Below are 25,288 nucleotides of genomic sequence, written 5' to 3' on the forward strand. Positions count from 1 at the left end.
CTAAGGAATTTGGGAGAAAACAGGCATTATCAGCCCTCTCCTTCCAGCATCTGTCCTCTTATCATATGTGAACAGAGATGCAGGTAGAAAGATACACTTTTATTGACACTGTACAGCAGCCACTACCAACAACTATGTGCAGTATGCAGCATTTCAGCACATTTTCTTGCTTCAGAGGAATTTCTCAAAAATAACTGTCTTCAGCAAGAACTTCAGGCACAAATCCAGAACTCCACCTCCCCACGCAAACAGCAAGCTCAGAATCCATGTTTTATGTGTCTACACAACTAAAAGACATCTGTACGTTACCTTACTGAGCCGTCTGGAATGTTTGGAACATAAAGTGTGACAGGTAAAGGAGCTCGACTGGAGGATTTCATGTTTGCCATGGCCTGTAGAGCTTCCGGTTCATTTCGAGGGGCAGACACCTTCGTGCAGCCCAAATACGTCAGTTTGTTGAACAACACGCTGTCCTCCTCCAGGGGTTCACCGGGAGAAGATCGTTTTGGTGCAGAGATTTCTGAAAACGAAGAAACCACTTCTTTATCCAAACTGCCTTTTAAGTCTTTTTAGCAGCGCTAGAGCACAGTTTGTCTTTAAACTCCTCTCTCCAGATACTCTTTGCTTTAGCTGGTTTATACCTGCTTCTAATTCCTACTCAGCACTTTGCACAACGGTGCCACTAAGTCTCTTCTCTCCTTGCAGCTTGTGTAGAATTAAGCTATGTGGTTTGCATTTCCTGGGATAGCTATATTAACTGCATGAAAACATCAGGGAGCTGGAGGAAAGAAAAAGGTTGTTCCTCTACTCAGCAGAAGGAAAGCATTCTTTTTTCACTATCACACTACTATGGATGGCGAGATTTTGAGGGAGCTCTGGGGAGTTTTGCTGTTTAAGGCTTTTGAGAAACAAGAGGTGAGGAAGAAGAAAAAGAACATCATTAAGTATGGAATCAGAGCAATCTAGGTTGGAAAATACCTTTAGAGGTCATCTAGCTCTAAGTCCTGCCAGAGACAGATCAGGGTAGGTATGGGGTAGTTTCAAAATTGGATCAGGTTTCTAAGGGCCCCATCCAGCTGAGTTTTGATATCCCCAAGACGGACATGCCAAATGCCTCTAGGCAGTCTGCCTTGTTAGTTCTATTCCTTATTACTATAGCAAATATTTCCATAATACTTAAATTACAAAGGTTGCAAAATTGAATTATTACTACTGGTGGGGGCTGTGTTATCTACAAGTATTTCTTTATTCATTTAGGCTAACGTGTTCTCTTTAAAGCATGTCAAACAGGGAGCCAGGAAACTATGTTTCTCAAAAATACAGCATATGTGTAATTAAGAGAAGGGTGTTTCCATTGTGCATGAACTATCTTATTCTACCATTAATTTTTTTACCATTTAGCAAACAGGTGCTATGGGCATTACCTGACACAATGCCACAGAAGTGTCCTGCACACTACTGAGGAAAAAAGCATTCTAACTCAAGGCTCACAGAGACAGCACTCACACCTAACTCTTATTCCTAATATATATATATACATGGTAGCTTTTTTGTTGTATTTTACAAAAGTGCAATATAGTTTATATAAAAACGCTCTTCCCAAAACTCAATAGCAGAAAAGTACCACAGTCATTCCTATCAGATATCAAATCCAAAGCTGTCCTTACTCATGACACCTGGTGACAGGTCCAGAGCTGAGAAGATCATCAGTTCTTGCTCAGTGTATTCTGCAGTACAGTTGCAGAAGGTAACTCCAGAAAGCCTTATATTCACTTTAAGGTTAACTTAAAACTGCATAGAGAAAAAACCTGCCATATATGATCGAGGGTGGAAGCACTTGCGCGATACCTGTAGTAGAAGGGTCTAAGACAAGGTGCAAAGACGGCCGATTTGTTTGACCTGCTGAGCCACTCCCCGGTGCCCGGCCGCTTGCATTGCTGGAGCCTTCTCGGAGAGCAGTGACATTGTCCTGGTCTTTTTCAGAATCCCTCAGTATCTCTTCCATTGCCTTCTCCAGCTGATCATCCCCATTGGAAAACACCTGTAAGCAGGAGGAGAAGACATTTCTTCTAAAGGCATCTGTAGTTTTACTTACACTACTGTGTTTCAATCATCCAATCTTACTCATTGCAAAAGTTAAGAAACTTTGCAGAACAAGGTAACACACTAGGAATCAACAAAATTAACTCCAATGTAATCCAACGTCCCATCCCATTACATATAATGCACATGTTCTCACTGCTAACCTACCAACCATCCATCTAAACGCTACCAGCCTCTCAAAATTAAAGGTTTGGGTGTTTAGATCCTCCATTCAGAACAAAGGTCAATGGACGTTGTTAAAGATCAGTCTTAGGGAAAACTTTGCTTTCTTAGTCCTATCCAATCCACCTCAGTTGTTTCAGTCCCACACACAGGAGGGGTGTGAGTGTAAGGAAATGGAAAGAAAACTGAGAAAGGCATTCCTTAAGCAAAAGGGAAAGAAGAAAAAGAGAAAACCCAGCCTTTCACAAGTGCTAGTTTTTCAGACAAAAAAAAACCCGTGCCCACTAACAAAGTTGCATCAGGGATTCTACCTCCAGTCCAGTTGCCTCTTTCCAGGTAGCCTCACTAAAGCAGCAGCTATTGTTTAACAGAGACAGAGATCATCGGTTGTAAATAACTGCCAAACAGTTACACGGAAACAGACTAAATACTCGCTGGCGTTTCAAGGGGAACAAACTCCCATTGTTCCAAGCAGACCAAACCACTAAGTCAGCTACTGCTCAACTGGGGAAATTTGTAATTAACCAATCAGCTGTCACCCAATATTTTGAAATATTCCATGATTTAGAGGGAGAAAGCTTTTAGAGAAGGTCTTAGTCTTAGGAAAACTAAACTAAAGAGCACAAAACCAAGACAAAGTACAGTCTATTCCCATGGAGCCCAATTACTTGCTTTTAAGATAACAACATTCCAAGTCTCTGATACCTAAATGAAGAATAGTTCCCCAGCATTCATCTAAAGCTCATTTTTTAAAAAGAGCTTGTGGGGGTTCAGGCCCAAGCAGCGGCTGAGCACCACACATCCCCCTTTCACTCTTGGAGGAGAAAGAGATCGCGCCTCCATGGGTGCGAATAAGGGCAGTTTGCTAACAAAAGCACTGTGAATGTAGAACAATAACGGCCAATTACCCTCACACCCGGTGATAACATAGAGCAGCTTACCAACCATTGCAGAGTGCTGCCGGAGACAGGGACCGACCGACCAACCAGACACCCAACCGCACTCAGACGGCCCTGGAGACACCAACTCTGCCCCTCCCCAACCAGCCCCTTTTATGGGGCAGTGGTGTCAGGTGGGGCGGAAACAGCCTGGGGTTAACTCAGCTCACCTGGGCTGGCTGACACTGGCCTAGCCAGAACCAGGACAGACCTTCTCAGTCCTCTGCTAACATTTAAATCCTTAGAATACTAAGCTGACTGCTGAAGAAGTTACTGCAAGAAAAACCAAACTCCCACTTTTCAACAGATTCACTCCATCTGAACTATTAACTTCAGTGGTAATTAAAAAAGACAAAAATTACAGTCTATGAGTCTCCTCAAGCACACACAAGTATCTCTAATGAACTAGCCAAAAGAAGTTACAATCTTCTGATCAACAGAAATCTTACTACACATTTAAAATAAAGTAGTAGCAGACCTTTAGCTGAGGTTTCTCATCTTTTTCAGAGGTGTCTTCAGACTGCTGATGAACCAGGACAAATTCTTCATTAATTAACGTGGACACAGTTTCAGGAATCCTACTGGCTTTGCTAAATGGTGTTTTGACTTCCATCCCAGCTCAGTATTCTCCTCCTGCCACAAGAACGTGACAAAGAAGGAAAAATATTAAATAAAACCAATTCTGAAGCTGCAAACAATATGTCAATAGGTGTAACGTGAAGTTATTGTGGAATAATATGATACTAAAAGCTATGCAACTGCATTATACTGTATCCCTCAAACTCCGATTTATCCGTGTGAGGATTTTTAAGGGGTGTGTTTAAAAATCCTATGATTTAATGGCAGTGGCCATTATGTGTCTAGATAACATGAGAAACTTCACCTCAGAGCTTCCACTTCTGGTTTTAATCTTCCAGACACTGCTCCCTTGCCCTCCCCAATTCCTGCCCTCAGCCCTCCCTCACACAGGCCTGTTTCTAACCCCGAGTCACACAGGTTGCATGAAGATACAGATCACCCAAAGACTAATTTTCCAAAAGCCATGTTACCAAAGCATATGCTCTCCACATGAAACCTTCTTTAGCAATGGCATTCATTTTAGTATTCTTGACAGCTGAAGCTGATGCTAAACCACAATCACATCCTTCTCAGCTGATTTCCCTGAAACCACCTGCAGAGTTAAAATTAACCGTGCCACTTAAAAACCAAAGCAAAGCCCCAAACTGTAAATATTACGGAAACCGAGTTTTCCTTTGCACAGCAAAAAATACCTCAAGAAACAAATAAACAAACAAAAAAGGGAAAAACAGTGGTCAGCCTATACACTACGAGTTCATATAAACACGCAGAAACAAACCCATTCCTAGGTCTTCAGAAAGAGGACAGTTCTGTACATATCCACCAAATAAAGAGAGCATCACCTACGCTGATTTAGAGGGTCTTCCCCAATTCCTTGGGGAATGAAGAGCTTGAATGAAGCACTTGAATGAAGCACTGTGCATATCAGACTTTCTAGATTTTGACTGCATCTAGGGTTTTATATTTTCTGCGTTTAAACGAAGAGACACGTTTTCAAACAGACTTTATAAAAAGAGCATGCACTCCCTGAGTCCTCTTCAGATTCCTGAAAAATCTTCAGATAACTGTACAGCACAGAAGCCTGTTAGAAGATGCACAAGATAAAAAGCCACTAAACAATGGCTATAGTACTCAGGGGTGATTAATAATTTAGATTAGCAGTTTAGCACTTTCTCTTGTTTTTCATATCTGCAGACTAAACATGAACTCACAAGCATAAATGGTTTTCAAACAGATGACATAATCTGAGCTCCACCCAAGCTTAGGTAATGGATTCCCCGCTGAAATACATTTTGGTTTGGTTTTTATAAGTCATCTATGCTTTAAAGATCTTTCTGGGAAAAGAAAGACACTGTTTTTTTAATATATTATAAAAAGTTTATTAATTCCATGTATTTTTGAACAAATGTCATGTTGTAAAAACACTGCTGGAGAGCTTGAGTATTATTTGCTCAGAATGAACATTAATTTCAACGTAAAACCGCAATATAATTCGAAGTCCACTATTAGAGAACTCTCTGAAGGCAACAAAAGGACATAAAATTATGCTCCATAAGTAACTCACACCACAGTTGCAGCACCTCCAGGTAAAAGAGGAGGGGTTCACTGCCAGTCACACCAGGAGCAAACGTTTAGCCTCCCACCCCCTGCTCCTCCATACCCACTGAGGATGAGGTAGATGAAGCCTCATCATTACTTCTAGGACATCTGCAGAAAGGAGGGATCACAAAATACACTATTTTGACGGGTTTTGTGTGGTTTCGTCTATTTATTTTTTGCACTGACTCATGGGAGAATAACACAGGAACTCCAATACAAGATGGTTCTACTATTTTGATTATCAAAAGATAAATACAAGCTGCTAACATTAGTTTATCACCAGTTCTTCTTTCAACAGCAAAGAACTGACAGGCACACTGTGAACAAAGAAGACTTTTTTGTAGCAATATTTTAATAATGAAAACAGGGAAAACATAATATTTGCCAAGCCAGAGAAAATTATGGTAACACAACTAGAGAAGCATACGGATGTACAAAATATTGGCTCCTATCCTACAAGGATAAAGGCAGTTAAAGAGAATTCCTACTTCCGAAAGTTTATTCCAAAAGACAAAGGAAATATTATAAACATTAGGTGACTGGAAGGAGCTTCTCCTTTGGATCAGATGCTTAAAAGCATACCATACACATTCCTGCAATTGTATTGGAGTTGCAAGTACTTTAACATCCTTAAGAGTGTACTCCAAGCTTGTCCTTACAATCCGCTTGCACCACCACATCCAGTGCCAACCCATACACAACTAGTTAAGCTGAGTAAATTGCTGCCCAGAACCCCTAATTCCAGCCTTTCATCACAGCCTGCTCCAACCTGCCACCAGTGTTACTCACATGAACGCCCTTCGTCATCACATGAAGCCACGTGCGTTTCAGTTCAGTGTTAAAACACGCACACAAACAGGTCAGAGATTTCGGGAAGCAAATGCCTCAGCCAGCAGGAAGCAGCTCTATCCTCTCCAGCTCACACAAATACCACTAAAAGAACAAGTCTACAAACCCCCTCAGGTCTTCTCCTAAGACCACCTCTTGATAGCCAGGCTAGAGAATCAGCCCTATGCCAGATAAATAGCTGTGCTCGAGATCACTCATGGAAAATGTGTGTACTAAATATGAAAAACTCAGGGCCAGCAGTCTGTTCCTCTCCTCCCCTGTTCTAGTCACATGCTGTCAAGAAAGCAAATGCTTTAAATGCAGTATTTCACCACCAGTATTCAATCAAACATAGTTTTAAACACCAGAGAGAAACTAAGCACCAACAATCATGACCAGGTCGCTTTTCAAATTAAGCAACTTCAGAAAAGTCTGTGTCATAGAAACAGGAGTCTCGTGAAGATTACTGAGGTTTATGCCACCTTGGGTAGTAAGCTACTTCAAGGGGAAAAAGGTTCTATTTTCACATTATAAAGGCAAATGATCTAACACTTCAGGTAAGCACTTCTGAGGGAAAGCAGCGACAAGAATGAAGCCCTCTCAAAGAGCCACACATTACGGTTATTCGGGGAAGGGAAGGAGCACAACATCTCAAGTGGGTTTTTTTTATTCTTCAGCAACAAGAAGAGACTCGCACACTCTGGGCTTTCCAGTCCGTAGATGCTTATGTCATTTCCCTTATGTCATTAGCTTTAGTCCTACTGAGAATTTACTCCTTTTTTACTCATGACTGATTTATACTCCTGGTCTCCCCTTTCTCCTACAAAAGGTAAAGAGCAAACAACACTGTCACCTACTGGACACGTACAAAACCTAAGAACAGACCCCTACTACTCACCCATAAATGTCTCATCTTCAGACCGTTTTTTACGATGAAAAGTAACAAGTTAAGTAAGCAGGAATTTATTTTTGATTGCATTAGTCAGAACACGCAGACAGCTGTCCACTCTACAACCAGGGTAAGTTAATTCCCTGCAGTTAGCAGCAGGCAATCCTCAAGCTGAATGCTGCCTCAGAATACCAATGAAAGAGGTTCTGCGTTGGCTTCACCAGTTCAAAGTTACTGGGAGGGCAGGAACCAGTGGAGAAGGGCTGCCAGGGACAGGAAAAATCAACAACCAAGCCACACCTCAGCTACTTCTGCCCAAACTCCAGTGGATCAGTTTAAGCTGCAAGTGCGGTTTATTTCCAAATGAACAAATGTGGCCAAGGTGGGAACACACCTTCTGTTCTGGCAACACTGCTCTGAGAATTAAAGCCTCAGACCAGATGGTAACTTCCCAACCCACCAGAGCCAAGAGTCAGAATTCCTCTTCCAACAACACCTTCAGAGATGTGACAATAAATTGTGCTTTGAAAGATCTTGTCACAGTAAAAAATTCTGACAAGTACATGCTACAGCCGCAAGGAAAGGATCTCTACAAGAGGCATCTTGAGCAGCCAGGCTGTTTCCCAGAAAGATGATCATTTGTCCCCCACGCTTTGATAAATAACACTACACCAACACCCTCCCTACACACACACAAAACCCCAGAAACCCAGCTGCAAATACACAGCAGAGAATTTTCCTAAACTGAGTTAAATAAAGCTATTTATAAAGAAATAATTAAATACTTTTAAATTAATTTCAGAAAGGGTTTTCTGACAAACAGATCAAGTCCAAAAGATTTTGGAGATAAGAAGTAATTACCTAGACTTAAAATGGGGGTTGACTGGAGTTGGATCTTGCTCCGATGAGCATTTTATGTTGTATTAACACTACAAGGATGGAAGAAAAGCTGTTGCTTTTTTTGTAGTGTTGGTCAAGTCCCTTCATCTCTCTGCTATACTTCCTGCTTATACAAAGTCCTGGATAAAACCTAAGCCATACTACTTGGAACGTAAGTGCTTGGGGGCCAGAGACTGGAACTGACTACACATATGTGCAGCAGTATGATGCTTCAGGAGGTCCAAACCTAGCAACTTCCCCACTGCACTACAGAAAGACATCCCAGGTTCCCTGCAGCTCCCTTTCTAACGTAGCCTAAATGGTTGAAGAGCAAGAGAAGCTGTAAAACAGCAATCCTCTATGACTCAAAGTGGAATCAGCACTGAATCAGAGTAAAGGACACAGGACAGAGATGGTCCCAATTCCTTCCCTCCCTAACTCTTCCACGGGTTTCGCATTGAATCCAAACTTGCAAAAATACCTCACATACAGAAAGACAAATACCTAGGTAGTGACATACATCCATGGAGTCACTGGGCCGAGTAGCTCAAGTAGACAGAGCACTGCTGACAACATGCAGTCACTGTCACAGAAGACAATCAAAGGTAGGGCTGCTGACTTTCCAGAGCTGATTATATCCAAAAAATTTTTCATCAAACTAGCCCCCCAGCAGATAATACCAATTCATACATGAACCAGTCTTCTGAAGCAGTTCCCAGACGTTTTTGGCTTTAGTTCCACTTTGCATACACTTCAGAGTTATTGCTCAAGTTTACTCCTGGGTTGGGGGCAGCAGGGAGGGGGGAATTCTTCTTTCAATTTTGTTTTGGCATTACAACCATCAAAACCAACAAAAAAGTGGCAAAATGTAGAGCTATGCAATAAACAGCAAAGACAGCAGCAGAACAATATAAACATTGTTCTACATGCAGTTAGTAAGCAACAAGAAGTGTGTTTTAAAAGAGTTTCCTGCCTTCCTGAAAGACAACGCTCAGTTGGAGGCTAATGCATACTTTCTTTTATCAAACAGAATCAAGCCTAGTATTAAAGACTGGCTATCAAAGCCATATAATTTGCCTGATGATCTCAACCCCCAGACAAGATACTGGTAAATAAGTTCTACCCACTTCAAAAAGTAAGGTTCCTTAAGGGAAACTCTGGGAGCTTTCTGAAGAGAAAGGTGCAGTACGGCTACGCAGAGGCTCACCTTTCACTAACAGATGTCTGAAGTACAAGACCAGAAGCCAAACCATAGTTTATTCCCTTTTTTGAGCCATGCAATACAATGCACAGCAGCAAAAAGCGCATCAAGATAACTGAACTTGAAACCATCAATGCCAGGTGGCTCAGATTTTTAGGTTACTGAATGTGGTTGCATTCTAACTTGTGCTTAGGGAACTAGAAACTGGACAGACACTGTGACTTACACACAAACACACATACAGCCAAGTGTTGACCACAGCATCTTACTTTGAAGATGGTGTCAAAACTGTGTGGTGCTGTAGCTCTCACAACACGAGCTTGCTAACTTTAACAAGAGGAAGAAAGCTCAGAAATGCTTCAAACGTGCAAACCTTCAGCTTTCCAATGCTTTTTCACTCAGACTAAACAACTGTCCTGGTTCTGGCCAGGCCAGAGTGAACCTTCCCAAGCAGCCAGCACAGGGGAACTGAATGTGGTGCTCAGCCACTGCTTGGGGCTGAACCACCAGAAGAACCTTATAAAATTCCCTGTCACATTGTAAATCTAAGTAATACAGTTAATAGCCTTCCTCAAAACCCTCTTCATCTCTATTACATGGACACAAACGCAAAAAAAAAAACCCTAGGTTTCAAAAAAATCTACCTGTTTAACTCTCACTGGCAACAGCAGCACCAGAATTTCATCCTTAATCTCAATGTCTCTTTGTGTAATCTCTACCTAAGTCTCTATGTTCATACTAGCTACTGTTTTATTACCCATGAATTGTTTCCTGCTGTCTTATCTCCGGCAGTGAAACAAACAAAAAAGCATTTACTTGGCTTACTGATAGTGTTTTCTCAAGATTAAAACCAACCCATAGAGATGACTGCTGTATCACTACATTTTAAAATACATATATGGATATGTGTATGAAGGTTCTTCAATGACCAGGACAGCAATGTTAAGAGCAAAAGTCACAAAAAAAAAATCAACCAAACCAAAATAAAACCAAACAACCCCCAACTAGAAAGTAACCACACACGTTATTTTGGCAACACTGCCTCCTCTGTGAAAGCAAACAACTACTATGCAGGCAACAGCAAATGAGTCTGTTCATGGACCACAAACAGCTTTTAGTTGTCATACAGGGTGCCTGGATACAGAGATTTTGCAGACTGGTTTTAAATGTCCATCTTATGGCCAAGGAATAACAATTTAAGGAAAACAGGATCAAGAATGAACTATATAAACAAGAAAATGTCTGCTCTCCTTCAAAAGCATCCTTACATCCACATCTTCCAAAGAAATTCTAACCAGAGCTCATTAAACACATGGCTTGATGAGTACTGAGACACTTATTATAAAGGAGAGAAACAGTTTTCCTGACTCGAATCTCAGCCACTGAACCACTTAAACATTACAAAGACATTCACAGTTTGGAGTCACTTGGGGAAAAATACAGGGTTTATTTATCCTAAAGTTGCGATTCATCAGGGCAAAGAACCCTTCTAACAGAATGGTAGGTGTGGGCTTGGATGTGGAGCATGACTTGGGCAAGGAGGCAGATGACACATCCACCCAAACAGAAATCCTCAATCCCTGTGAGGCAGAGGCTTCAAGGAAGATGAGAAACAAATTTAAAAACAAAACGAACCCGTTGCTCTGAACCCCTAACATTTAGGCATTGGGTAAAAAGCATCATGAACACCAGATGAAAGACCAGTCCAGATAAGTGAACGAATTTTTTTTTTCTTTTTCTTTCCCTCCCCATTTTTTTTTATTTGAGTCATGGAGGACAAGCCACACTTAGGCAAAAAAAAAAGAGCTAAAACAAGGTTGCAGGACTCTGTTTAATAATTATTCTGGTCTAAGATCTGTCTACACAGTGAAATGATTGGCAGAAGACACATTATAGAATCATAGGGGTTGGAAGGGACCTCGAGAGATCATTGGGTCCAACCCCCCTGCCAAAGCAGCTCCCCAGCTCACATTGCACAGGTCAGTGTCCAGACGGGTCTTGAATATCTCCAGAGATGGAGACTCCACACCCCCCTGTGCAACCTATTCCATCAGTTGAAGAACAGAACACACTAGCATATGTGCCTCTTGGTTACACACTCATTTATGCTGTTTACAAGTATAATCAATGCTAGCTAATCCAATTAGTGTTTGGCCACTAAAAAGAAACATATTTTGTTTTCTGTCACTTCAAATAAAAATCTTCCTCTTCCCTATGCCTTTCCAAAAAGGACAACTTTGAAATATGTGAGAAAAATGTATTTTCATAGAAAATACATGAAAAAAGTAGCTCCTGCTACTCTAAAGATGTCGTCAGTGCTTTTTGGTTTGTTTTTTTTTAGATGAAATAAATCACACTTAGCCATCAAGCTCTGGCAAACAGGTTTACTCAGTAGCCTACCAGAATTTCAAACAACCAGCTTCAGCACATTCTGCCTCAAGGATAAAGCAAACAATGCAAATAAAGCAACTCGAGTACATCTTCACAGTTTCCCTGACATCAACACGAACACTTCAGCTTCTTGACTCAGTAATTAACTGTGGGAAACATCAAGTAGCAACAAAGAGTAACCAATTTTCATAGATCTAGTCTCACAAACTGGGGTTTCCCTCCCTTCCCACCCCACACCCCCCATGGCTGCAAGATGCACACAGGCAGCACTCAAACTGAAACCAGGCACCAGCCCATTTACTGAACTGTATGGCCACTCATTTAAAAACACAACGATAGATCTACTCAGCCCTGGTGAGACCCCACCTCTAGTGCTGGGTTCAGGTTTGGGCCCCTCACCACAAGATGGACATCAAGGCCCTGGAGCGTGCCCAGAGAAGGGCAGCCAGGCTGGGGAAGGGGCTGGGACACAAGCCTGATGAGAAGCAGCTGGGAGAACTGGGACTGTTTAGCCTGGAGAAGAGGAGGCTCAGAGGCGACCTTGCTGCTCTCTACAACTACCTGAAAGGAGGTTGTGGTGAGCTGGAGCTCAGCCTCTTCCAACAGACAACCAGTGACAGGACAAGAGGGAATGGCTGCCAGTTGTGCCAGGGAGGCTCAAAAGAAACAAGCAGAAATTTCTTCCCAGCAAGAGCAGCTGAGCATTGGAACAGGTTGCCCAGGGAGGTGGTGGAGTCACTGTCCCTTATGGTGTTTGAGCAAAGGTTGGATGAGGTACTTAGGGCCACGGGTTAGTAATATAAGTGGTAGGGGAAACAGTTGGGCTGGATGATCTTGGAGGTCTTTTCCAACCTTCATGATTCTGTCATACTCCAGAGAACAGCAGTTGTATAAAGCAATCATTGTTTTAAAGAGATAAATTCATGGTTTATTCCTTAATGGTAAAAATAGCGGTGTCAGTCTACTTCAGCCAATGGAACAAGCTCTCTCTGTTAAATACACTGAATATTTCAAACAGGTATTTTCTCCACAAGCTGTTATTCCCAGTAGGAATGACATGATGTAAAGCAAAAGAGACCATACGGCCCACAGTATGACAGATCGCAGTAGTGCCCCGAGGTGCCAAACTCTCTCCTTGCCAAAAAAATGCCCTATAAAGTGTCTCTTCTGACATCAGTGAAACACACATGAAATCCTGATTCACTGCCTGGCTCCAGCTACCTTCACAGTTAGGAAAATCCTCATTCCTCAGAGCCAGAGTCATGTATTACAACAATTCTTACCCTGAGATCTGCAACGTGTGCACTAGGAATATCGGGGTTTGCAGATGTAACTTGAAATCCCAATGCTTTGTTCTTAACCACAGAAGCCTATACTACTGACATATATATATATGTATCTATATTGCCTCTCTCCTACTGACCACCAGCTGCCATTTCTCCTCATGCTTCTCAAACACCATTACACTGCGGTCAGCCCAGCCCGGCACCGTGGGCTGGGCTGGATGATGTTTTGTGTTCTCTTCTAATCACATTTGCTTTAGATATTTTTCTTTGACAACTCTTAGAAGGATAAATTTAAGATGAAGGCATTCGTGTTCTAAATCAATAACCACACACTATTTTTTTGGTATTATTCAGTTACAGATTTTCCAAACTCACAAAGACCATGAGTTCTGACTCCACAGTCATCTGGACTTCTACTGCTTTTTGTATGCAAACTGTCCAGTTTCAACAGTGCACCCAAGGCTTTATAAGGAAGAAAAGCATTTCCTTTATAACATAAACCAAAACCAAGCCTCTTGTTAAATATAAATACTTCCACATACATTATGCACTTAAAATCCTTTAGGACCCATGCCATGATCTTAAACTATCACTTGAAATTTTTAATATTTAGATGTTAATATGAAAAGATACAGAAAAGAAATGACAGGTAGTTTAAAGCCCAAGTCTAACTGCAAATGAAACCTTTAGAAAATTTTCTGTATGTCTGTTTCAAACAGTTAGGTACACATGACAATTAAAAGCCACACTAAACGACCCTCTTCCTAACTCCTCTCTCTCTTAGCCCTACGAGTGATGAAGTGGTTCAAGTCACATTCTAATTTCTATTTGACCAGTAAATTCCTTACACCCTCTCTGCATGCCAGAACTAATCTGCTGGCACTCCACATTCCTAGGGCAAGTTTGTATAAATATATTCTGCGACACAGCTCCATCACTAATGTCAAAGGCCTTGATAGCTTTTAGAAAATGGAAATTCATAAGACAATAAAATCACTTATTTAAGAGAACAACCATCTTCTCTTGGGAAGAACAGGCTGGTGTGTGATCATGTATACTGGGTATGAATGCATCACTCCAGCCCATCTAATCCTATGCAGATAAAAAGTTTTAAAAGCTTTTTCCTTCACTTTCTGCCTTTATTCCATTTAAAGTCTGTAGAATCAAAAGAACTTCCTCACGTCATTGATCAAGGGGCAGGGGTGGGGAAGAAGTTTGGCCTCATGCAGATCACTCAAAGCTTTCCAGGTGGCCTAAAATCTTCCAGGTGCTGGAACAAGAGGTGCACACAAAGTTTTCTGAAAGACACATACCTTTCTTGATAGAAACAGAGCTTTTTTCTTCTTTTTCTGAAAGAGTGTTCTTTGAGAAGACTGCTCTCTGTGATCACTTCTTTCATTAGTTATTCCAACTCCACTCTCTAATTCCAGGAAGAACACCTCCTTGGGAAAAGCACAATGAAAAACACCAACTAACCCCTACACAAAAGCCTGTTCATTCAGTTAAAAAAAAAACATTAACGATACTTTATAATTCTGAAAAAAAAAATATCTGCTTGACCTAATGGAAGAATCTTTCCAAGTTATATGATTAAGTATCTGAAAGGTCACACAAAGAAGGAGGTTTCTGTTGCATTGCTTGAAGTCACCTTCAAACTCTAACCCATGAAGGCTGCGTGCATAGAGACGTGTATACAGAGCCTCACGCTGGCAGACTGCGTACAGCCTCGGTTTTCAGGAGATGCCATGCAGAACGTTCCCTTCTAAAAGAGTTTCCACACACCAAGCCCCAGAAAGCTTAAGAATTTCTTAAGCACAATATTTCCTCCACTCACTGCCTGAAAAGGGAAACGGGTAACAGAAATAACACGAGTGCCCTTTTTCCAGGACACAGTTTCTCTTCTTTCCACTCCAGAATCCTAAAGGATTAATAAAAAGAAAGCTAACTTTAAAACAAATAAAAATGAAACCCCATGTCACCAAAAGACAGGCAAAATCTTTTGATCACCCTGTTTTACATGCTTGCTTTACAAATTCCTTGATATAGCTAACAAGTACATCCCAAAGTGTTACAGAAGAGACTCAAAGAACCACCTGTAACCAAGGACTACAGGGAGGAAAGGTTTTCAGGAGACAAATTCACCTGGGGCTGCTAAAGGAAGTTTTTGGTTTGGTTTTGCAGCTTTTTCCCAGTATTTGGATCTGGTAAGGGGAATTGTTTTAAAGGATAAATTCTGTGTCAAAACCATTATGACAAAAAGATGTTTCAGATCCTTTTTATGGTAAAACTATCACTGGGCTCAAAGCAAAACAGCTCAAAATTTTTTTATTTTCATTAGCTTAGCCCCTTGGCCAGGTCACCACTACCTATATATTACACACCTGGTATTAAATTCAATTACTCATTGATTACACCTGGTGTCAGCCTCAGGCTAATCTAGACCAGTCTAAAAATCCCAGAATGAGCTCTTGCTGGGGGAAAGCTACTTAAAAGAATACAATACAGTTGCTCATATCATCACCAAGCATGATCACAAGAATCTTGCAAAAAGCTATGACAGAACTGTCATTAATTTTCTTGATGCAATCATTACCCAACCACCACAAACAAAGCCAGTATCAGCCTGCTGAGATGGGCTAAGCCAGAGTAGTTTGAATTTTGTTATATCAGATTTCTAAGTTGATAAATTCACCTGCTCATATAAACCAAGAAATCCCAAGAAGCCAAAAAGCTCTATCTGCAATTGCAGGGCCTTTTTTCTGTCTTTTAAAAATCACAGTCTCCCCCTCTCAAAGTTTATGATAGCTTCCCAAATATAAACGTGCTTTACTATTGGCTCCAACTCAAGTGATTGGCATGGGAATACAACACATGTAATGACACAATGACATCATTAAACGTAGATCTGAATGCTTACTCTCAATGTTCACCTACTAAATACTTCCACAACACATTTCTTACTTCTGGAAACCAAGGGAGGAAGTTACAGGCAGCTAATCTGAACTACTACATTTGCAGGAATGCGATGAAGTGCGAAAGGTCACTGTTAAATAGGTATGTTAAGCATACCCTGACAGCAGCATGTTCAGCAGGCAACCCTGGTCTCCTTTGAGGGACAGTGTTAAGTTCTGAGGTCCCTTATAACAGTATGAGCTAGCAGAACGACCAAGACACAGCTGAGAGACTGCAGCCAACAAAGGGGGCTACCCCAACCAACCTCAGAGCCGAAGCATTAGACTGAGTAACACTGGCACCTCCTGGGAGAAGCCCAAGGAAGAGGTCAACTGTTTACAATACAAGGAATCCAAACCCAAAACAGAAAGGGCAACCTCAATGAGCATCAGCATCTCACCACACATCCACATCAAAGCTTGAGTTTTCAACAAGCCCAAGAGCGCTTCTAAGCCCTACCTTGCACAAATCCCAAGTCCAAGTTCAGAAGCCCCAGCACAACTGATGACCCTAACAACACATCCACATAATTTTCTTACAGCACTCACATACTTCTGCTGGGAAAGGTCCAGAATAATGCAGCTACTTTCTCCATACTCCACAGCAAGACGCCAGGAGTTCACTTACTATCAGAAAGCAAAAACCAGAATCACAGTGGCTGAGGGGAGAAACTGGGAGAGTCTGGTAACAAGGATCCCTTGCCTTTGTCTTATTATACCCTTTGATTTCTCTGGCCACTATCAAAAGCTGGATACTAAACCACAGTCTGTGCTCTTTATAGTCATTCTCACTTTCTGATGTCTCAACATGAGTAAAGAAAAGAAGAATCATAAAAGGGAAGCGACAACGGTTAACAGCAAACTAGCACTCCCAACAGCTGTGAGGATCTTCCTACTTAGTGTTACTTTTGGGGGCCTGACAAAGTGTTCTCTTGGACATTTTGATCAAATCTTCCTTCCCGCCCCCCCAGCTTTTATTCATCCCAGCACCAATAAACAGTAACAACACAGAAAAACCTAAGAATCAGTTATTGAGTTTCCTACTGAAACCTTAGTCCATCCCTATCTCCATTTCCACGAAATCCTTTCTAGCCAGCAGTTCCCAATATCTTGAAGATCTGTACTACCAACACTAATTATTCCAGTATTAACAATTAGAATCAAACATAACAGAGATAAAAATACCCTTTTATGACAAACTCTGACTACACAGACAGAAAGGCCTCATCTCCCTAAGGACTGGCTTTCACCACGCTATCTAAGCTGAGTTCAAGTTTTACCCCCAGACCAACTGCTGGCACACAAAAAATTTCTCTTCCAGCTCCAGTGCTGTTCTCCACTCAAATCACAGAGTCACAGAATCACAGGGACCTCAAGAGATGATCAGGTCCACCCCCATGCCAAAGCAGGTAATGCTCACAAATGCTCGCAAACATTTGAATTCAAGCTGAAAACATCAATACTTACAAGCTACAGATATTTCAGCAATATCTTGAACATGCAGGAGGTGAAGAACCACAAAGAAAAATGTAAAAATAAAAAGCCACAACGTTTCCCACCTTCTCTGCTCAGGTTGCACAAGTATCCAGGCAGTCACACACTGAAAGAGGTCGGACAGCTTCAGTGACTGACCACTAACCCCTGAAAGGAGGATCTGAGCATTTCTCCAACCAGTGCAAGGCAGGAACCCACGTTAGCACAGTCAATGCCCCGAACCCCACCACCGCCAAGCAGCTGGGGCTGGGGACAGCTTTATGCAGCGCTGCCACCGTGGAGCTACTACCGAGAGCTGGCTTCAGAATAACAGGAAATAATGAACGTAGGCACCAGTAGAACGAAATACAACAGAATGGGGGGGGGTCCTTTTTCTGTCACACACATTCCACGATGGCTCCGTTTAAATCACATAACCCAGTATTTGTTTCTCAGTAACATCTAAGAAAAAGAAATTATCAGTTTGCAGCATTTAAACTGGTAATAAAGGGAAACACACCATGTCTTCTTTAAGTACAAAAAGAGAAACCTTCAAATCATTTTTGCAAGCTTACTTCAAAATTTTAGTCAGTTACAGAATTTCTCCACCCATTTCTAGATTAAAATTCTGGATCTTGTCACCTTTACCTAAACAGACACACACAAAGACAATGCATTAGGTTATCTGCGGTTTATTTTCACCCTGATTTGCCTACAGAGGCCTGAGAACTGAAGAGGCAGAGCGGAGCCTTTGTCCTGCATTACAATTTTGGGAGGGGAATAAACAGCAAGGAGACAAAATTAACACACCTCATTTTTTGCGTTGTGATATATTTGTTAGGAGCACAGGTACACAGACACAACGTGCACAAGCTGTCAGAACAGATCCGTGGATCTCAGCAAACCCATTTTGTGTAATTTCAATCCTAGCCTGCGTACACAGCCAAGGTGCAGTGAGAACCACCTCACTCCTCATGCTGAGACAGCTGATGAGAAGGCTCCAAATCTCTGCAACGTGCAGCAATCAAGTCAAAACATCTAAATTGAATTACTTTGAACTGGTTTGCACTGGAGAAGTTTCAGGAAGTGAATAGTGCTACAGAATTTAACACAAAAGCATTCAAAAGTACCTGCACGGACACTGCTATTTCACCACCGTCAGGCCTTAATACTCCAGGAGTAGTTGAACCACCTGGAAAAGTAGTGTGTTTCAATGGAACTACTTTTTAAATAACACACTGCTAGGGAGAGGACAGCGGTGCACTTCTAGTTAAGGGAGAAACCTCGCAATAAAGGACCTATCTCCCTAAATAGCAATGGAGATTATAAAAATCAACTAACAGTTCATTCACATTAAAAGTCAATCTGAAAGTTGGACTACGATCTCTGGAGGTCCCTTCCCAACCCCTAAAATTCTGTGCATCTGTGAATAAGGTTCTCAGACAAAGCCTTAACTCCCTGTTTCTTTCCAAAAGGAAAAATAAGGTCAGCCTGTGAACTGCATCGACAACCACAACAGATCAGCATTTGGAATATGCCTCCTACCCCCAAAAAAATCTGGCTGTGGGTCTTAAAGTTCATGTAACAGCCACAACCTAACCAGAAAGGTCGGCTGTGCTTGAGCTGAAGGTGCAGCTACTTAAGTTCATTTGGCTCCCCCAAAGTACGGAGGTTTAAGAATCACTTATCACTGATGCACAGCATTCCAGAACTATTAAGTCCGTATCACTGTTAAGGACTATACTAGAAGTACCAAGCAACTGTCCTCTGGAAACTTACACCTTCACATCATGCAATTCAAAACTTGCCATATAGAAATTTTAGATATAGAAAAGAATAAAGTTTAAAAAAAAAAAGATAATGTAAGAGACATTCTGACAACTGTCCTCATCTGCAAGAAAAGACCAGGGATTGATCATGAACCCTAAAGTATTCAAAATTGATTCCTTACATTAGAAAGATTGCTACGACACAAGAAAGGACTTTGCTGTCATTTACACTCACATCCATTCCACTCCTCACCCATGTTGCTGACTTACTAAGTGATGTTGAGCAAGCTACTTCTCTCCTAAGCCCAACAGGAACCCAGAGATCACACTCAGCCACTTCACAAAGGGCCTTCATGATCCACTCTGACATTCACACACCATCTAAAATCCTGTTCTGACAGTTTACTGGTTCTTAAAAACACGTTTCACTTTTCTTTCTTCTGCCCTTTGATCTTTTCTTTCCTATTCAGAAACCATAGGGGCATACCAAGAATTTGAGCAATTAAGCCAGGAAGTTGTGCACCATCCTTAGTAACCAGCGTCACCGAGAGTCTGCTGGCAGCTCGCTGTAAAGTGACAGAGAACACTCGACAGGCAAAGGCACAGACAGCGACTTTACCATCAACTACAGCAGCTACCAAGCATCATTGTGCATAAAAATGCCAAACCACACCAAAACACCCTATTGCTGCTCCAAACAGATCCCTATTCAAAGAAGAAAGTAACTGACATGCCTGAGTTTTATCAAGGCTCTATCTTGGTGTAAACGTCAACATAAGTACATCAGCACAAATCACAATACTCAAATCAGTTAAGAAACTGCAAGCAACATCAAGCACACAGAGGGCATAAACTAAGAGCCTCACTCCAAAAGGTCTGCACAGACTGGAACTCAACAACTCTCTTGTTTCTCTTGAGTAACTGAGAAATCCAGAACTCAAAGGTAACCACCGAGTGGTTGAACGGACACATGGAACAAATTACCCCCACCACTTGTTTAAAGTGGTTCAACTTCCAAAATGAGCCAGCACTGTGCCGTGCCCTCAGAGCAAAGGCAGCCGAGCACACCCTGGGCAGTGTCAGCAGGAGCCCAGCCAGCAGGTCCAGGGAAGCAATCCATCCCCTCTGCTGAGCACCTGCGGGACTGTGCTCGGAGCACTGTGCCTTGTTTCGAGCTCCCTGGCACAAGCCAGATGCGCAGCCACCAAGGTACTCAGAGGGCAGAAGCCAGGACGTATGATCAGAGGCTGGCGGAACTGAGCTTGTGCAGCCTGGGAAAAGCTCATAGGAATCCTTACAGCTGTCAATTACCTAAGGGAAGGGTGCAGAAAAGACAGAATCACACTCCTCTGGATGGTGCACAGTGACAGGACAAGAGACAACAGGCCTATGCTGGAAAATAATTCAATTATCTCAAGGAAAGGAATCAGCATGAGAGTAGCCAAACACGGAAACAGGTCTTAATTTAAGCAGGGAGCTGGATGAGATGCCCTCCAGAAGCCCTTTCCTACTTAAATGCTTGTATTTCGTTTATTTATTATTTCACCTGCCAATGATTCTATTCCATGAACTTTCATTCAACAATTTTTGCACCAAGTTTATTACTTCTAAACACATATTTAAAGAATCCAGTTGCCCCGTACACATAGCAAGCACGCATGCAAAGCAGGACACAATAACATCACCATCTCATCTGTTCAGCCTTAGACCTCCTTCCCTCTGTACCACAACCAGGGAACATAAGCTTTCAGTAGCAGAACAGTTTCGCACTTTTAAGTTTATTTGATCTAAAAAACAAAACCCAACCCCACATCATCTTTCATGTCCAGAGTGGTGTCTCAGGGAAGACAAGAGTAGGAAAGCAGAGGGCTGGGACCCATCTCACACTGTGGCAAAACCAAATTTTTCCTCTGCCAGCTTAACAATATTAGCAAGACCCTTGTCCCTGCTGGCCTGTCCAAAGAACAAGAAACATTCCACCAAACAAACAGGAGGTTTTCACAAGGGCCTTAACTCCTCTTTTAGGTAGCCTATTTAGCTGAGCAGGTTTTAGAAAACAGTGCATTTATTTATGTCAAGGGAAGTGACTCTGCCCCTCTGCTCTGCTCTCATGAAACCCCACCTGCAGTGCTGCATCCAGCTTGGGGTCTGCAGGACAGAAAAGCTGTTGTAGTGAGTCCAGAGGAGGCCACAGAGATGATCAGGGGGCTGGAGCACCTCTGCTCTGGAGACAGTTCTGAGAGAGTTTGGCTGGTTCAGCCTGGATAAGAGAAGGCTCCAGAAGACCTAATTGGAGCCCACCAATATTTACAGGGGTCCTACAGGAAAGTGGGAGAGGGGCTGTTCCCCAGAGCGTGAAGCGACAGGACAAGGGGCGATGGCTTCAAGCTGGAAGAGGCTGGGTTAGGTTCGATGTTGGGAAGAAATTCTTTACTCTGATGGTGGGGAGGCCCTGGCACGGGGTGCCCAGAGAGGCTGCAGAAGCCCCATCCCTGGAGGCATTCAAGGCCAGGTTGGATGGAGCTTTGGGCAGCCTGGGCTGGTGAGGGTGTCTGTCCATGGCAGGGGGTTGGAACTAGATGAGCTTTGAGGTCCCTTCCAACCCAAAGCATCCTATGATTCCATGTACCGTTTACACACAGTCCCACATACACAGACCCACCAAACTAAGTCCCTCTCTCAAAAACCACACAAGTATTTTCAAATAATCTGTACAAAGCTTTTGTGTCTTTTTAAAGTTAAGAATACAGAAAAAGGTTACATATATTTGAAGAGAGTTTGAAAATCAATCTGTCCGGCTTTGCTTATGACCCAGGACTCTGTCAAAGAACAGACCAACCCTTCAGCAATCTGGGTTATAACAATGGGTCCTTTAACAGCTGTACCAGTAAAACACAGTAAGATTGGTGCTGGAACAAACTGCCAAAAGGTATGAATTTCAGAACACCCATCTTATGAAAATACACTTGAAAACACGTTAATCTCCATTAAAAGCTCACCCCTCTCCAGCTCAGTGTTAATCCTTGAAACGTGCGTTTTGATCTTCACTCAGAAGATCAAAATTAAAATTCATGGGGAGAAACCAAGAGCCATTACCAGGAAGAAGAGGTCAGAAGAGAGAACAAATGTTCAGGGCTGCACTTGGACACATTTTTGCATCCATCTGTTTAAAAGCACTGTTGCTTTTGATACCAAGACCAGAAGTGCCAATATGACATATTGGTCTGATGGGTACATAAAACGGGTATAATCCAATGACAAATCAATCTAGACTGGAAATCAGGTGGTGTATAATTACTGAGGTCACTGAGGTTTGAAATAGCCTTCCAATTACAGCAGAGACAGTAACAATGCCCAGATCATTCCTTTAAATTAATGAATCAACAAAAAGTTTAGAGAGGAGAAAGGACATGCAAAAGAGGGAAAAAAAACAAAGCTACTTCTGTGGACACATGGAATAAAAAGAGACGTAGAGGTGGCTCTTAAAGAACAGTATTCTGCTCAATACTGAAAAAAAAACCCACCTAGACAAACGACACCATGGCTTCATTATCAACATATGGCAGCACACAAAGAGCTCCTGCCACCCTTACTATCATTTCCTACATTCACCACAAGTGGCATAAGCCAAATAAAAACACAGGGTAGCTTTTAGCAGTAGTCCCTGCTTATATGAACTTACAGACCACAGAACCACAGCCCAGCAAAGGGCATCACCCATCACAACTTGTGTGGCTGTCTCAGGACTGCAGTTATGCTCCCCTCCCTACCAAGGCTCCTTCCTCCTCTAGACTGAGACAACGTCCGTTTCACCAGGGAAGTGAGCTGGTTCAGGAAGTTGTTCAAACCAAAGAGCAACTCAGGGAGGAAAAAAAGAAAAAAAAAAGAAATAAAAGTACTACTACAACCAGATTAGTTCTCTTAACTCACTTCCTGGCTGTGGAAGTCCCATCGGTGACACAAGGGAAGGAGCAGCAGGAACTCAAGATTGTCTTCAGTTGCTGGGGACTACACACCAGGAACTTGGTTTCCACAGAAAGCTGAACTTTTTGCAACCCCCTCAGTAACATAACCAGATCTTTGTCTCTGAATCATTTTTTAAAGAACTGCTATTTTTAACCAAGCAATACATTTCCCTGTACGAATCTTAAAAAAAACACTGCAGAGTGCTTCACATAACCCTTCAATTTAGCTTCAATTCTTATGGTCAACTTGCACTTACTGTATGTAACAGTATTAAACTGCAAACTAACCTCCCAATCTGTATCGTTAACACTGTACAACACCCAGAACCACAGCACACAGGCAAAAAGCCTAGTTAAAAACCCAGACACTGGTCTAACCCACAGAACTCATACCCCCAGTAAACCTCTGTAAGATCTGAAGGGTAACTCCAAGGGACACTCGGTGTTTTTGTCCTGTGTCACAGAGATTCAGTCAAGTAAAGCCACGGTATCTTCCCTGAATTGAAAGGGGTAAGAAACCACTGCCAGTAATATCAGCCAGACCCCTCTTTCAACACAGAAAGGCCAGCTGCCCTTCCTCAAAGCTTTCTATGAAAAATCACTGACATGGGTGCAGGGCTACAGCCTGACAGCGAAAGCAAAAAGCAGTGCTTACTTAAGCAACCTGTTTGGTGTTTGTTGCTTCTGTTTTACAGAAGAGTTCACACTTTAAATCTTTTTCCCCCCCCACCTCTTCCTTCTTACACAGAAGACCGGACACATACACAGGCATTGCTACGAAATGTGCTAAGCTATGATGTATTTACAATGCTCTGAAAAACAAGTAATCTTAACAACACAGCTGGGACAGAGTGACAGCAAGAGCAAAGTACACGCCACATGGCAGCAGCTCCCCAAGGAGGGGGGCTGCCTTCAGAGCACCCAAACCCGCTACGGGGGGCGGCTGCGGGGCCCGAGGTGATCTAACTACGGGTAGCACTGGCTACTGCTAGTACTGACTACTCTAGTTAAGGAGGGCCTAACTGTAGAAAGAGGCTTGGAAAAGGAGATTAAAAAAAATAATCCAGGCGAACAAAAAGAAAACCAAAAAGATCCCACAGAACAGACAGCGGGTGAATCTGCGGCACGCAGGCAAAACTGATTTAGGACAGTAGCTCCCTAGCCCTGGCTCTTGGGAAGTGACTTCACTTTTCCCGAGGAGGAGGAGGAAGGGAGATGCACATTTCCCTGGCCCTCTCCCTTCCCGCACCACGAAAACAAGTTTGTGGCTGAAGCGGCACCCCTCCTCCCAAGGCAGCGCTGCCCCAGCGCACAGGGAACCCCCGTGCAAGCACAAGGAAACGCGGAGGAGCGGCCCCGCGCCCCGTTCCCCGACCCCACGCACCTCGTGCCTCCGCCTTCCTCCGCCGCCGTGAGGAGAGCCGGGGCCGGCAGCTCCCGGGGCCGCGCAGGCCGGGCCCGCCAGAGGAGGAAGCCACCTCGGGTCACCGGGCACTGTCACGTCGTGACACAGGGCGGGCGGGGCGGTTCGCCGCCTTTCTCCAAGCCCCCTGTTTCTCCGGGGAGAGCGACGGCGCTTCCCGCCCCTCTCAAGCCCCAGCCCCTCCGGCCGCACCCGCCCCTTCGCCCCCCTCACCCCGGTGCAAAAGGCCCGAATCAGCGTCCCTCTCTCACCAGCGGCATCCAAGCCGTCCCTCCCCGCTCTGCGGCCCGTCCTCCTCTTGGCTCCGCCACCGGCTCTCTGCGCAGGGGAGGGAGAACGGCTCCGGCGGGCCGCGCAGCCGCCTCAGGGCCGGGCCGGCGCCGTCCACATTCCGGCAGCGGGCGGGCGGCGGGGCGGATGGGGGCGCGCGCGCGCACCGCTCCCTGCCCCGCGCGGCCGGGGGCAGTTACCCGCCGCAGCCCCGCGGAGGGAGGCGTTGAGGGGTGCGGGCGGCGGCTGCGGAGAGCCGCCCCGAGTTAGGCCGCCCCGCCGGCCGGCCTGCACCGGGAGCGCCACGTCCCCGGCCGGTCGGCCGCGCAGGAGGGCGGCAGGTGGAGCGCGGGTCCTGCCTCGGAGAACCGAGCCGGCCGGCGGGAAGGCTGACGCCTCAACGCGCCCGAACCCTCGCCGGCAGCTGCCGGACAGGGGAAAGGAGCGGCGGCTGAGGGTGGTCCTAAAGCAGAAGGAAGCGGGGCCGGCTGTGCTCCGCGTACCCCAGGCTCACGGGGGGGCAGCGCCCGCCTGACGGCGACAGTGGTTGTGCGTCGGTCAACCGATATTTAATATTTAATT

At 43.7% G+C, this 25,288-nt stretch overlaps 1 protein-coding gene across 1 annotated transcript in view; it reads right to left on the reverse strand.

Moving 5' to 3' along the window:
- RABGAP1L (RAB GTPase activating protein 1 like) overlaps nt 1-24,708 on the reverse strand; it is a gene marked incomplete at its 5' end in the record, with an annotated part of 256,452 nt that extends 231,744 nt beyond the window's left edge. The window contains 4 exons of the mRNA XM_084266225.1: nt 310-520; nt 1,849-2,041; nt 3,682-3,836; nt 24,650-24,708. Of these exons, the coding sequence (XP_084122351.1) occupies nt 310-520; nt 1,849-2,041; nt 3,682-3,816 (539 nt within the window). The remainder of the gene's footprint in view (nt 1-309; nt 521-1,848; nt 2,042-3,681; nt 3,837-24,649) is intronic.
- Nucleotides 24,709-25,288: the final 580 nt, after the last annotated feature.

The sequence above is a fragment of the Gallinula chloropus genome (assembly GCF_964237585.1).
Source record: "Gallinula chloropus genome assembly, chromosome: 6".
Lineage (NCBI taxonomy): Eukaryota > Metazoa > Chordata > Aves > Gruiformes > Rallidae > Gallinula > Gallinula chloropus.